Here is a 14,925-nt window from a genome sequence, read left to right on the forward strand (position 1 = left end):
AATAGCTTCAAAATACCACGCTTCCAGCAAGCCGGGAAATAACCGGCGAATAAACACCTATTGAACACCCTAGTCAATGGGCCAAGTATTACAGGCAGGGTGCGAACAAGGAGCTCCACCGTAATACCATCATATCCGGGGGCTTTGTTCCTAGCAAGGCTACAGATTACTTGGCGGACATCCGCCTCAGTAATCTCCGAAGACACAGAGTCTGTGTTAAAATCTACAACCGCCGCTCGAACTCTCCAATGATACGAGGTCTCACCAACCTCGGTATCATCGGGGATCAGATCGTCCATCAGAAGAGATAGAACACGATCTTTCTCAACTACAACGCCGTCTTGGATCGAGAGAGCCGACAGAAGATTGTCCTTTTTCCGCTTGTAACCAAGTACTCGATAAACAACACCCCAAGGGTCTTTATTCCCCTGCTCTTGAACAAAAGAGCGCCAGAAATCTCGCTTCGAAGTCCTAATACTATGAAAATACTCGTTCCTTTTCTGACGATACTCCGCAAACAGGGCCTCGCGCCGGTCAGGATCACGCGCACGCTGTGCGGCTCTCCTGAGTCAGCCCACGGCCTGCTTTATTGCAGTCAAGTCCCGAGTCCACCAACCAGCTACTCTCTCTTGACCCGTGCTCTGGGGGATCGAGAGTTCTGCGGCTTCAAACACCGAAAAAAAAAATTTCTCTGCCAGGTTATCTAGAGCGACCTCGTCCAGTTATTTTTACACGGATTTGAATACTAGATCGTGGGGTGTTCTTTGGTGGTTGGGTTTCAATTAACCACACATTTCAGGAATAGTCGAACTGAGAATGTATAAGACTACACTTCACTTACACTCATACATATCATCCTCATTCATCCCCTGAAGTATTATCTAAATGGTAGTTACCGGAGGCTAAACAGGAAAAAAAAGAAGGTATTTTGTAACTAAAAATTAATTAAAAGAAATAAAGTTGGAAATCTGGAATACACAATAATTCAGACACACAAAGCACTCACAATGACGTGTTTACTGGTTCACTACTATCTCATAACTGGCTTTGTTCTGACGAATGTGTGCTACACTACATCACATTTGTATATGTTTATAAACGTCTGAACCTGCACAACAGTAATAACACTACCCTTTGAGTTAGCTCATTTGGTTCCATCATATTTACAATGTTCTAGTTTTTTCACTTGACAATGGATGAAAAAAATGTTTTAAAATATTTAACCAAAATTAAAATGACAACAAAACTGTGGGTGATGGAGAAATTCCAAATGCATATTTGAAAACAAGATAAAAACCACATTACACCTATTGGTACTCGTGAGATAAAAATCATGTTGACCAGTGTAATTAAGAAGACAGATTTTTAAACAAAGTATATTGAAGTTAAAAGATTGTCTCAAAGTAAAAGTAATGGAAAACTGAACAAATGATGATAATAATAATATTAAAAAGAAAAACTTACAGTTTATAACAAAAGTAGACAAGCATTTTTCCAATCCTCTGGTGCCCTCACTTGTAATGAAGTCAGCGACATCAATATATTTTGTAACAGTTGAAACATCAATTTCAGGCGGTACCTCTTGATAAGAATGAGTTCCACAAGCCGCTATCCATTTAATAGCACCTTTCTTATACTTTTTATAATTCTCCGTAAACCTTCTAGCTGTTGAGATTACTTCAGGTGTATTAAGTACCCTTTCAGTTTCTAATGTCGCAATAAAACTATTAAGTTTATCAGTTTCATAATCTAAAAACGTATTTATGCAGTCAAGACATAAATAATTAGGTTTATCCATCCAGAATTGAAAATGTTTTGCAAATGATTCGTGATCTTCAAGATCACTCTTATAATCTTTCTGTATAGTTACCATATCATCCAAATTAACTGTAAAAAAAAGTATTTTTACTTACCAAGGTTACTACTCATAAAAAATGTAATTGTGATTGGACATGAGTCCATTTGTTATGACAGTAATCTGTTACTGCTAAAAAAAAATAAATAGTTCATTCTATTGAGTAATAATTTTGAAATACTCTACACATACTAAGTGTATGTGTGCGACTTAACTGTGGAAAAGGATTTATTTATAAGAAAATAAATAAAACAGTAACAACAAACATACATCTGAAAATGTTTCCTTTTTTGCCTGTATTCAATAAATTTATATCTAAAATATTTATTTAATTATTATAACCAAATTTAGTGCATTGGCTAATTTACAACTTTCTTTATGAAATGTATAAACATAGTATAGTAATGTTTTTTGGATTTTAAAGTGACCGGCATGTCAATTTTTAAATCATTAACGTCCATAACACTTAATAAGTATGTATCTATGAACAATAAAGTCAGGCCTGTAAGACTGTACAATATGGGTCTTGTTGTATAATCTGAAATTTACATACAAAAAAAAAAACTACAATAATATTGTTATGGTGTATTTTTGTTTAGTCAAAACATTCACAACTAGATATGTTTAGCAACAAAGATATTTGGGTATAATTACGAATGAAAAACTTACATCTGAGCTCAATTGTCAATTATTTTTAGAAGAGTGATTGGTGATGAATTCGAGTAGTAAGGTTGATAAGGAATGGAGATTAAATTTCTTTACTCTATGAACATTGTAACAAGTTTCTGTAGATTGATAATGCAGTATACTGCATCCATTTGAACTGATACACTTAAGTTTACTGGTTATAGAAAAATTATTTAGTTCATGTACAAAAGTTTACAGCTAATTTGGAAGTCTTATCACTCAGTGTTGTGAGATGCACAACTCACTTTGTCAGGGTATGCAGCTATCAACCAGAACATTCTCTAATGTAAATGTATTTATAAAGCTAAATTTACACAAGGGTACCATACTGTCAAAACTACAATACAGGAAATGATAACAGGATGATGTCATGAACAGTTAGACATTGCTGTTCCGTCGGTTCAATCCGTACTCTTTCTTAGTTTATTAAAAAAAAAAAATTAACAACCACAAACCATTGATTGATATAGGTGATGACAGGCCACCAAAATTTTATCTGTTGAAAAAAAAATGGAAACTGTTGATACTTCATGAAGTTTATATTACAAGAATGATAATTTGCTATACTATTTTAGTTTATGTATAGGTAGACTTTCAACTTTTTGAACATATCTGCAGGAGAATGCTTATAACCAGACACAATTTCCATCACAAGAAAATATTAAACAGTTGGCATTATCTGTAGTAAAAAATTGGTTTTAAAGAATCCAGTTTATTTTTTATGGGCTCATGGAATGATAAGAATTAACTATAATCCTTTAGTTAAGTCTTAACATATTATTTTACTAGTGTTAAATTCAAGATTCATAACCAAAAATTAAAGTGCTTAAAATATTTCATTCAAAATTCTTACAATACCATCACACGACCAAACATTTAAAAAATTGAAATCTGTGGAAACTAGCAATATGGAGGAGATTGTGTAAGTACAGCTTTTAAATGAGCCTCTTAAAAACAAAAATGCTGAAAAAATGATTTTTTTTAAAATAGAAAATCAGTTTTCTATTCTATCAGTTTCCAAAAATTCATTTTTGGAAATTACAAAATTGTAGGCTGCACAATATTAAAAATTCACCTTTTTTATTTCTACATCAACCTCTTCCATTGAATATATGAACTATCAGCAACGAAAAAGAATACTTGATTTCTGTTAAGTACACTACAAATAAAATAAGTGTTAACAGAACAGATAGATTGGGGAAATACCTGATGAGAATCTGCAATTGGCTTTTATGAAAAAAATATTCTACATCATATAAAAGTAAAACATAATTAACTGATCTAAATTATAAAAAGAATAGTTAGCAAAATACTCCATAACTTTCCCTGCTTTACTGGGCTGGTACTGAGCGAAAGCAAAATTGATCTAAATGGGGTACTGAAGAAAGGTTGCCAACAGCAGATTACTAACTTTAATAATTTTGTGAATAACTTTCTCATATTTTTGACTAATTTTTTAATGTATTCTTACTTATAGAATCTCACTGTTAACTCCTTTTCCTACAAAGAAGACGTCTTTTCCTAAGAAGAAGAAGTCAATGACTCTGTAGAGAGTAGCTTTTTTTATAATTTTAATATAAAATTTTGTATGGGGATCAAGTTTTTGTGATAACCGATTTAACATATTAAATTTGATACATGAAAAAAAAAATGTTCGGCCTTCATTCTTTTAATTTTAAAAGGTCAGAGTGGTCGGGAAGTCACCGTACCACTAAAGTTAATGAAAAATATGAGTTAATGTGTTTAGAACAAACGGTATTTTCATCGGGATTGGTTGGCAACGGTTTTTTATATCACACAATCTAAATAAAAGACAATTGCGCTAAAATGGCTAACATGAATAGTTACAGCATCAAGGAGCAGTTAGTGACAAGTGTATGGGTTCATGAACGACAACTAGTGATTGCAATACTGGTACACTGATATACTGAATACCGATATATTGTGTTATTTTGCAATAAATACGGTATTTGCTAAGGTTAAATACCGGTATTTTCGGTATTAACAATAAATAGTAAATATTTTTTTTTATTAAAGGGTTTAACCTAACTTACTAGGCATCTGTCATTTGAAATATGTATTTTTTTCATCGATGTGGCAGTATCAACATTAATCATTTGTCGTCTCGCTTGCGTTCATATCTCCCCTCTCTTTGTCAGCATAATGTCAAAGTCAAGTATGAAGGGTGTATGAAACCTAACCTCACATTTAATGTTGTTGTAATGAAATTGTGCGTAGTGTTTTAAATTTTTAAACATTTAGATATTTTTTAAATTGTAGAGTTCCTTTTACACAAATAAGTACACATTTTGTAATATACTGTATTGTTGAAAATATTTATATTTGTAATGTATATGTTTTGAGTTTTATTTATACATAATAAATAATCATGACTTCAAAGAACATAAAAAATCTGCCGAAATAATACTTCGGCTTGGCTTTGAAAAAATATGCTGGCAAGATGCAAAATATGTTCAAGGATTATTAAAGTTTTTGAAGAAGTACAAGTGGACTACATACACATCTAAAAACACAACATAACATTAGTTTATTGAAAAGAAAAGAATCCAAAACAAACTCTAATTTGCCTATAAATGATATTACTAAACTAAATACTTAAAAAATTACAGATTTTTTTAATAGAAAAAATGATTGTTTCGATGAAATTTTATCTAGAATGACAGCATTAGATGGTTTGCCATTCAGAGTGTTTTGTACTTGAACTGAGAAAGTCATTCATTAATTGTTAGAGGGGTCAAAAATAAACGAAAATCTGTTAATACTATAAGAAAAACTGTTTTAAACTATAGTAACATTGCAATTCTCTAAAAAAAAGAATTAACAGAGTTTAAAATTAAATGGTACAAAATTTTAGCCTCACATTTGATGAATGGACAAGTGTACAAAATAGATGTTATTTAAATATAAATAATCATTCAGAAAAGAAAATTTGGAATATAGGACTTCGCACATGTCTCAGGTATAGGACTTCGCACATGTATGCCAGCTACAAAATGTGCAGAAGCAGTTAACTGCAAATTGGAGGAACATGGATTATCTCTGAAAGAAGGTATAATCTGCACTGATAGAGCAACGGTGATGAAAAAAGTTGGGAAGTTGATTGATGCAAATCAACAATTTTGTTATGCTCACGGAATTCAGCTTGGAGTAATCAGTGTGCTATATCAACAAAATCAAGAGCAGAAGAAGTAAAACACTCTGAACGTAAAAACTTCTGATTCTGACTTCAAAGAATGACAATGAAGAAAACAATAATATAATTTTTGAAAGTAGCTTATTAGGATATGAAGAAGATAACAGTAAGAAAGGGCAAAATAAAAACCTACCAAGAATTAATAAAGAGTATAAAGAGCATTTTCAACTGCAAGTAATTTGTGCACAAAAATACGTTCCAGGCTTAATGACAGTTCACTAGATGCATTATGTTTTCTACAATCACATTTCAAAAATAAGCAGTTAATAAATTTGTTGTGTTTTTCTATTAAAAGATATTATACAATAGACTACGCAACAAAATTTCTATGTGATATTTACTCTTCTTAATAATACTATATGTTTTGTTCCTTTATTGTATTGCAAAACTGTAATGGTTTATTTTTTATATTATATTTTTTGTTTCTAATGTTATAAAGTAATTATTTTACTGCTCTGATTAATAATATTTGATTATAACATTTTATTTATTTATTTTATATTTGTACATAACAAAATTGTTTATAATCTTATAGTTTATGCATTTTTTTGTATAAAACTAATATATATGGTAAAGCAACAACTGTGTTTTTGTACCTTTTTTGAAAAATTCCTAATATTGGTATTAACACCGGTATTTTAGTACAATGTTTAAAAAAATACCAAATACTGGTAATATATTTTTTATCTGGTATTGCAATCGCTAATGACAACATATAAATCAAACAATGAAGCTGATTACAGATAAGTTTCAGCAACGCTTCAAGTCGCCACCACGCAAAGCAACAATGTTGGGTTGGGAAAAATATGCGTTTGAATTAAGCAGGATTAACGTTAGGTCGCGATGGAAAAGAAAGTTAACAATAGGCCGTGAGGAGGAACAAGAGGTTAGAAACATGTGTTGCCATTGCAGTTTCCATTGAACAATACCCAATGAAATCAACTTGTAAACATTCAGCTGAACATTGTATACTGCAGATGACAATGTAAGCCCATATGAAAAAGGTCTTGAAAGTTTAGGTCACTTTGTCCGATGTTCATCAATGAACAGTCGGATGCAGACATGGAATGTTGTGCTGCATCCTGCCAGGCTTTATTAGAAAAATTCCCAACCGCAGTGCACCATGGAAAGGTGCTTTTTACTGACGAATATGCAATTTACCACCAGTTCGTGTGCCGGAAATGTTATTTTTGGCGAAAGAAAATCCTTATTATGCAACAGAGTCAGAAGGAAATCCACCGCACATCAAGGTATGGGCTGGAATGTCATTTGTTTGGTCCTTATTTTTTTGACAAGCCAGTGAATGCACAAACCAATTAAGAGATGTTGGAGGCATGATTAATACATATGTATACAACAGCTTCAAGAGAAGGATCTCATGAAACGAGTATGGTTACAGCAGGATGGAGCACCTGCACAGTTTACTTAATCAGTCTGTGTGTTTCTGAATGAAAAATTTCCAGGATGTCGGATCGGCGATGGTACTCCACCGCCAGCGTCACCAGCTCTGTTACCATGACCATCACAAAGTCCTGATCTTACCACACCAAACAATTCATTATGGGGAATTATCAAGGCACACGTATCAGCACATTGCTACACCACAAATGAAGAATTGTGTGATACTGTGTAGTAGCCTTCCTTAACATAACACCAGAAACATTCCGTTGCATGTCACATAGGACGACGTCAAATCCGTCGCATCAGTGGTGACATATAGAAGAATTGTGCATGCGACATGAGGGCTAACACACAGAACATGGACCATTAAAATTAATACTACGTATCAAGTGAGTAAATAAAATAATTCACTATTATATCACGTTTTTCATCTATAACTTATTACAAATTTTTAGTACAACTTTAGGGGGTAGGTTAACTTCACAGCCAGCTTTATAAGCCTCTTAAGAGATAATAAATTATGTAAAAAAATTATTCTACGCCAAGTAAGAAGATCCATACTGAATGTATCTTCCCCTACCTTAAAAAACATTTTTGTCACTTTTCTGTACAGAAGAATTAGATTTGAACTTACAATTGCCATTTCTACATCTGAAGGTCAACAACACACACATATACACAACACACTCACAAATATATATATATATATGTTTTAATTAAATTATCATCTTCAAATGTGATTTGGTGGTTTATCATTTTCTATTCTTTCATATCTATAAATCATGATCATTTATAATGATAAAAAAATTAATATACTAAGGAAATATTACATTTATAAAATAAACAAAAAAATAAAATGATAGTATGCGGTGTACCAGTAGATTTATTAATGATCGTTATTTTACTGATACAGTATATATTATATTGCCTGTGAATTTTATGTTTTCAATTCTATATTTTTAAGAGTTATTCTGTAGTTATGAATAATATCACATGCAAATTGGCTATAGACTACACTGTCTAGAACTAACTAACTTAGTAATCTATTGCTAGTTATACAGTTAATGTATTAGATTAAAAGAATACTTACCTTGACGAGAAACAAAATCATTTAAGCAATCATTAATAAGCCTATCACGATTTATTAAATCAACGGAAATAGTGGATGGAAAAGATGCTCGGAAAGGCTTAGTTAACAAGTCTGGAACATGATCTTCACAGTCAGAAATCCAAGAGTCAAACTTTTTATCAATTATTTCTTTACTAAATCTATATTCTTCATCACTGTCACCAACTTTATGAAAATTATCATCTATTTTCAGATTATTATCTGATTCAATCTTCTGTAAATATTTTTTATAGAAATTAAGTTGAACTATCTCATGTTCCACAGGTTCATTTATACATAAAAAACATCCTTTCATAGATTCCTCCAAGAAAGGAGTTGCAATTTTTTTACCAATTTTCTCCTTTAATTGTTTATAATGTTCTAAATAGCTGTCCAACTCTTCTATCGACAAAGCTAAATTGATAAAAAAAAAAAGATTTATAAATTTATTACACCAAAACAATAAACTAATTAAAATAGAAAAACACAAACTTTTTCCTTATTTAATTAACATTATGAATTATAATCTGTAATCTGATTTTAACTTATAATTTCTCCATCACAAAAAACAAAATTATTAAAATCTAATTATGAACAAATTAATATTAAAAGAATGCGTATGTTATTTACATTAAAGCATTTTAAATTACTTTTTTACTACACTTATTGCTGGTTTTTTTTTTTTTTGGCTTAAGATCTGAAACTTAACAATAAAGATATGACGATGTTTATTTTAGTTTGTAAAACCTATTCAATTTCATTTAATCACAGAAATATGCCTATTTAAAAAAGAAAGAATAAGAAAAAAGTCCAATCAAGGGCTTCATCCTCGAAAGGTAATACTTAAGAGGATATTGAATGAAACATCAAAGTACATAAATAAAGAATTATGTAAAATGATTTTCTTTTTGAGTAAAATTTTGAGATGTAGAACACATGAGTAATTGTATTCGCATCCTACAGTGTGACTAATTGCAAACATAAATGACACATACACATATTTGGAATTCATCGTACAAAATTTTATAAAAATTGAAATCCCAATCTGAAAACATGAAGCAAAACAATAACTAACAAGAAAAGGGGAAAAAATCGGTTATTGTACACCATCTCTGAATGAAATCCCCCAAAAACAGAACCACAGTGACTTACTAATACATGGAAACAACTAATTAGTACAAGAATGTGACTGAATCCAGAGGTAATAAAAATGAACAGCACTACAATTTTTTGCCATCACCCATTTCTAAAGATTTAAATAAAATAAAATATTACACTGGTAAACATAAATATACTCAGAATCTTTCTATCACCTACCATTTTTGAAAAAATTGTTAATTTCTATCAAAGGATTTTTTTCATTTTTCAACGTATAATTAGCATTTTAAGCTCCTACATTATATTTTGTTAGCTCATTTTTTATTGTTTAATTTTGTTAGCATAATTTGTAAGCTATAAATAAACAATACTAGACAAAGAATTAAATCGTATCATAGTCACATATTATGATATCTTATCTAATACTGAAGAGTAAGCCTTCATGGACAAGATTCATGTCTAAGGAGGTAAAAACATGCAGCTGTGTTGTTTGTATTAAGCATTGGATTTAGGAATGAATTAATTTTGTTCAGTCTTATTGTTGTCTAAGTTTGTAAACAGTGCAATGTCAAAATGCCTCGAAATTGTGTAAATGATGTGGATGCCTTTTTTTATGTATGTGGTGAATTTACCGTAAAATCAAATGGAAAAACATTACAACTTTAATTAAAAAAGTATATCATTTGTACTTTCAGAGTAAAATAGGTTATTAGTATAAGACATGGGCTCCCCATATACAGGTGTCCCAAATAAAACGCAAAACCTTATATTGGTAGGTATTGAAATAATACAAAGGCATGTGTAAATGTAAATGTAATTTTTATTATTACCATCCATTACCTTCCATTTAGAGCATCGATTCCCAAAGTGGTCCAGGTGGACCCCCAGGGGTCCACGGGAGACTCGAACGGGGGTCTACGTTGGTGTGACAAAACAATGGGGGTTCACAATTCGTAAGCAGGTGTCCACGAAAATTCATCTGGTTTCGATAGTGAAGAACTAAAATGTTGGCTTGACTTTGCGTATCAATCTAGTACATCCCTCCCATTAAAATTGTAACTATTTTGTGATTGTCATTGTAGAAGTTACATTACATTATTAATGTTTAATTTTAATTATATTACGAAAATTTTATTATATTACATTGCAATACAATAACAATTAATAGCGTAATGATTACATATTTGAATAAATGCAACACAAAAAAATATACTATTTTACTTTTGCTTTTTACCACTCTGAATGGGAAGTTTTGTAAATAAAATAAGTGAGAATCGATTGCTTTCTTGTGCTGTGAGTAGATGTCAAAAATGTAAGTTGGATGGAAGCATTTTTTTGATTAGCCAACATTACTTTTTTGACATCCACTCACAGCACAGTCGATCAAAAATTAACCGATCAATTCACACTTTTTTTTCGGAAGCTGTTAGTTTGTGGAACTCAGCCGTAACGCAAATTTTCATAGTTAGATCTAATTTTCACATTTTCCGTCGACTGGAAATATGGTAGAAATGTAGCTGCAGGGGGTCCACCGGAACCAGCAAAATTTTGAAAGTAGTCTATGAGAAAAATAAATTTGGGAACCTCTGATTTAGAGTAAATGTTGGAAGTGGCCGCCATCTTCTTGAATACAAGCTTCAATTCTTTTTACAGCGTTTCTTGCAACTTTTTTCAAAGTTTATGGTTGGACATTTAATACAGCTTGTTCAATATTGACTTTCAAGTGTTTGTGGTTTCTTGCTGTAGGCTTTTTCTTTGAGGTAATCCCATAGAAAAAAATCCGCCGTAGTCAAATCTGGAGATCTTGGTGGCCACAAGCCTCGACCGATAACACGATTACCAAAGAATTCTTCAACGAAATCAGAAGTTGAACCTGCGTAGTGCGATGTCGCACCGTCATATTGTAGCAAACAGTGTCTGTCTTCCTCTTCCAAGAGTGCGATGAACTGAAATAAAATATCCTGATATCGTTCTGCATTAATGGTGTACTCGAAAAAAAAAAGGTCCGATTATTTTCTTCCGCAATATCGCGCACAACTTCTGCGGGTGTAATTGTTTTTCGTGATAAACGTGGGGATTTTCAGCACTCCAAATTCTACTGTTTTTGCTGTTTACATAGCCATCCAAATGAAACCATGATTCATCTGTGATAAATAACGAATCCATAACGTTAATAATTCCCTCACGCGGAAATCGACGGAACCATTGACAATATTGTAGCCGTTTTTCTTTGTCGGGCTCAAGAAGTCGATGAACCGTTTGAATGCAATAAATTCATAATTGTAATTGTTTGGTCGCCCGATGAACAATCGATTTAGACAAATTAATTTCACCAGACAAACGTCTGATCGATTTATTTGGCGAGGCGAGTAATCGGTCTTTGATTTCAGCGACTGTATCTGTATTCAACACTGACGCAGACCTTTTGTGTTCCTTGTTATTAACAGAACCGGTCTCTCTAATTTTGCAACTAACCTTAATACTGATGTTTTGTTAGGAACCGGTTTATCTGGGTACTTATGGCGAAACAAATCTTGCACTGCAACCGCTGATTTCGTACTGAAGTACGACCCGACAATGAAAACACGTTCGTCTAGCGAAAACACCATCTTGTCTCTAGCAATACACTGAACTTTATGATTGCACTGTTGTTACTATCGGTAGTGTTCTACTGCGTCGCCACCATGTTCAAATGTTGGACGAGTCCATTTCAGTAACAAGTAGGAGAGTAAGCTTGACTTTTAAAATTTCATGGATGAGTGATTGATGGGTTGCGTTTTATATGGACACCCTGTAGCATGCACTAATTGTTCTGTATATTTAAGAGGATGGCTGAATGGTACATGGAAGGCTTTGCCATTTGGTGTACCTATGGTTTGGCGTAAACCAAAGGATCAATTAACTGATTGTTACTGAGCCACCTGTGAATGTATGTTTCAAAAGCAGCGATGAAGAATCAGGCAGTACTGGAGAAGACAACAATGATTTTGATTTTGAATTATCTTCCAATAAGCCAAATCTTATATCACAAGATGAATTAAATGACTTAGGTTAGGTATTTAAATTTATCAATAAATCAAGCTGAACCGTTAGGATCGATACTGCAAAACTGAAATTTACTTCAAAAAAATATAAACATTTTGAGCTTTCGAAGTCGACAAAAAGAACTTTCTCAGTACTTTGATGAAAACAATATGGTTTATTGCACAAATATTGATGAGCTTCTGTTGCACTGGACAAGTTCATAAACCTGAGGACTGGCGCCTTTTCATAGATTCATGCAAGTGTAGTTTAAAAATGGTTCTACTATACAACGGTAACAAATATCCATCGAACGGTATTAATTTGAAATAGACATATGATGTAATGAAAGACATTCTTGAACAAATAAATTACACAAAACATAGCTGGAATTTATGTGATGATTTGAAAGTTATAGCTATTTTGTTAGGCATGTAGTTAGGCTACACTAAGTACATGTGCTTTCTTAGTGAAGGGGACAGCCAAGCTAGGGATAAATATTATATTAGCAAAGAGTGGAAGAAACGATACAACTTAACTCCAAATGGGGAAAATATTATTCATGAGCTCTTAGTTGAACAGAATTGTTCTCAGCAAATAAAAATTTGACAATTCCCACTATATTTAATCAACCTCTTACTTCATATAGAGCTGTGGGATGTAATATGTCTTTGAAAATACATTTCCTTCACTCACATCTGGATTTTTTGCCAAACAATCTCGGAGATGTAAGTGATAAAAACAGTGAATGTTTCCACCAAGACATTTCGGTGATGGAAAGCCACTATAAAGGGAAATGGAATAATAACATGCTAGACAATTACTAAAAACTGTTGGACATTAATTTGGGATGTGCCTGAGGTTATTTATAAAAGAAAAGTATCAATGAAATCATTCTAACACAGGTTTGGTCATGCAAAATTATAAATTTTACAGATTTTAACTATATTTTTCCTTAATTTTTTGTGAAGCATAATTTATTAAAACCTAAGGGTGAAAGAAAAATTGTATTTACAGATTTGTAATGTACGCAAAAAACTAATTCAAGAAATGGTATCATACTTGGAGAAACATTACAAAATATTTTTTTCCGTCTATCAATGTTATCAAAAAATATCTTAGCACCCAAGAGACATTAAATTAAGTGAAAAAATTTAACTACCCTTTAAGTAAAATTTTGAATTACGCATTACCCCGCCCTCTTAACCCTGGAGTAGTCACGCGGTTGACAGTTGTCACCCACCTGCCATTATTTAAGGGTTATTCCCTTTCCATAACCCCCACCATTCTGTCCCTTCCAGTATCTTTCAAGAAGACCCTATTGTTGGAATCTACAGTGTCGTCGTTCAGTTTACCCTTCAACTAAGAAAGGTATTTCACCTCAAACTAGTTCGGTTGACAAGTGTCCCCCACGCGACCTTTAAAATTATTTTACCGGTAAGTAATTTTTTCTTTAATAATTTGTTTTATGAGATAGATATTTATCAATTTGTTATTTTTCATCTATTTAGTTTTTTCCTTCCAATAGAAATAATACCTAAACCCTATTTTATTTTTATTTTTACATAGATCATGTCACAAACTAACAAAAGAAAAGTTGAGTACTCATCAGATCCCAAAATTTGGCAGCAGTAGCTCAAAGAATTATCTGATGAAGAGGAAGAAAGGATTTTCAAGAAGACTGCACACTAGTTTCTTACTGTCCAAAAAGGAATCGGGCAGTTCTGCTAATCTCAACATTACATCACGACAATTATATCGATGAGGAAACAGGTGAGTTGTCTAAGCCTGAAATCGTAACATTTTATATTCACACTAAAATTGGGGTTGATTTACTTGACCAACTAATAGCGAGGTACATGTGCAAAGAAATACTCGTCGATGGCCAATGGTTGTGTTTTTTAAAATATTTCAGCGATCAATGCACTTTGTATTTACAAATCGAATTCAAAAAATAAAGTGAGCAGAAGTATATTTTTACAAAATTTGGCATGGGAAATGGTTAAACCACAAATTCAATATAGGTCTACAATATTGCAACTACCTATTGAATTAAGGCGCCGGGCATGTATCCTTCTTGGTACTTCAATGCAAGAGCCAGCATCAACAAAAGGAAGAGAAGGTGCTAGAGGACGTTGCCATGACTGTGGGCGACAAAGAGATAAAACCACAAGGAAATGATGTACAATGATCATTTAAAAAGTGTTTGCCAAAATTGTTTTTAAAATATTTGTATTTTGTATTAAATTTATGATATTCATAACAGTTAAAAATGTGTTTGCTTTTATAATAGAATCTACTTACGGTAAATTTGTGACTTTTACTTGTACTTAAAAATGCTTTTGTTTGCTTTTACAATATATTTTTCAAGTTATTTCATGATTGTTTTTATTTATAAACCCTTTATAACATTAAAGTAAGGCATAAAGATTAATAAGTAAGTAATTAAATTATAGGATACCAAAAACAAAATCATTCTGTGGGTGACACTGGTCAACCATGCGACCATTCATGTAACTGTTAACCGCGCGACTACTCCAG

At 32.2% G+C, this 14,925-nt stretch overlaps 1 protein-coding gene across 1 annotated transcript in view; it reads right to left on the reverse strand.

Moving 5' to 3' along the window:
- The window catches only part of LOC142333628 (uncharacterized), a 34,418-nt gene that overhangs the window by 5,243 nt on the left and 14,250 nt on the right, over nucleotides 1-14,925 (reverse strand). Inside the window, exons 3-4 of the mRNA XM_075380971.1 lie at nucleotides 8,248-8,679; nucleotides 1,465-1,887 (exon numbers count right to left, since the gene is read on the reverse strand). Of these exons, the coding sequence (XP_075237086.1) occupies nucleotides 1,465-1,887; nucleotides 8,248-8,679 (855 nt within the window). The remainder of the gene's footprint in view (nucleotides 1-1,464; nucleotides 1,888-8,247; nucleotides 8,680-14,925) is intronic.

The sequence above is a fragment of the Lycorma delicatula genome, chromosome 13, assembly GCF_047948215.1.
Source record: "Lycorma delicatula isolate Av1 chromosome 13, ASM4794821v1, whole genome shotgun sequence".
NCBI lineage: Eukaryota > Metazoa > Arthropoda > Insecta > Hemiptera > Fulgoridae > Lycorma > Lycorma delicatula.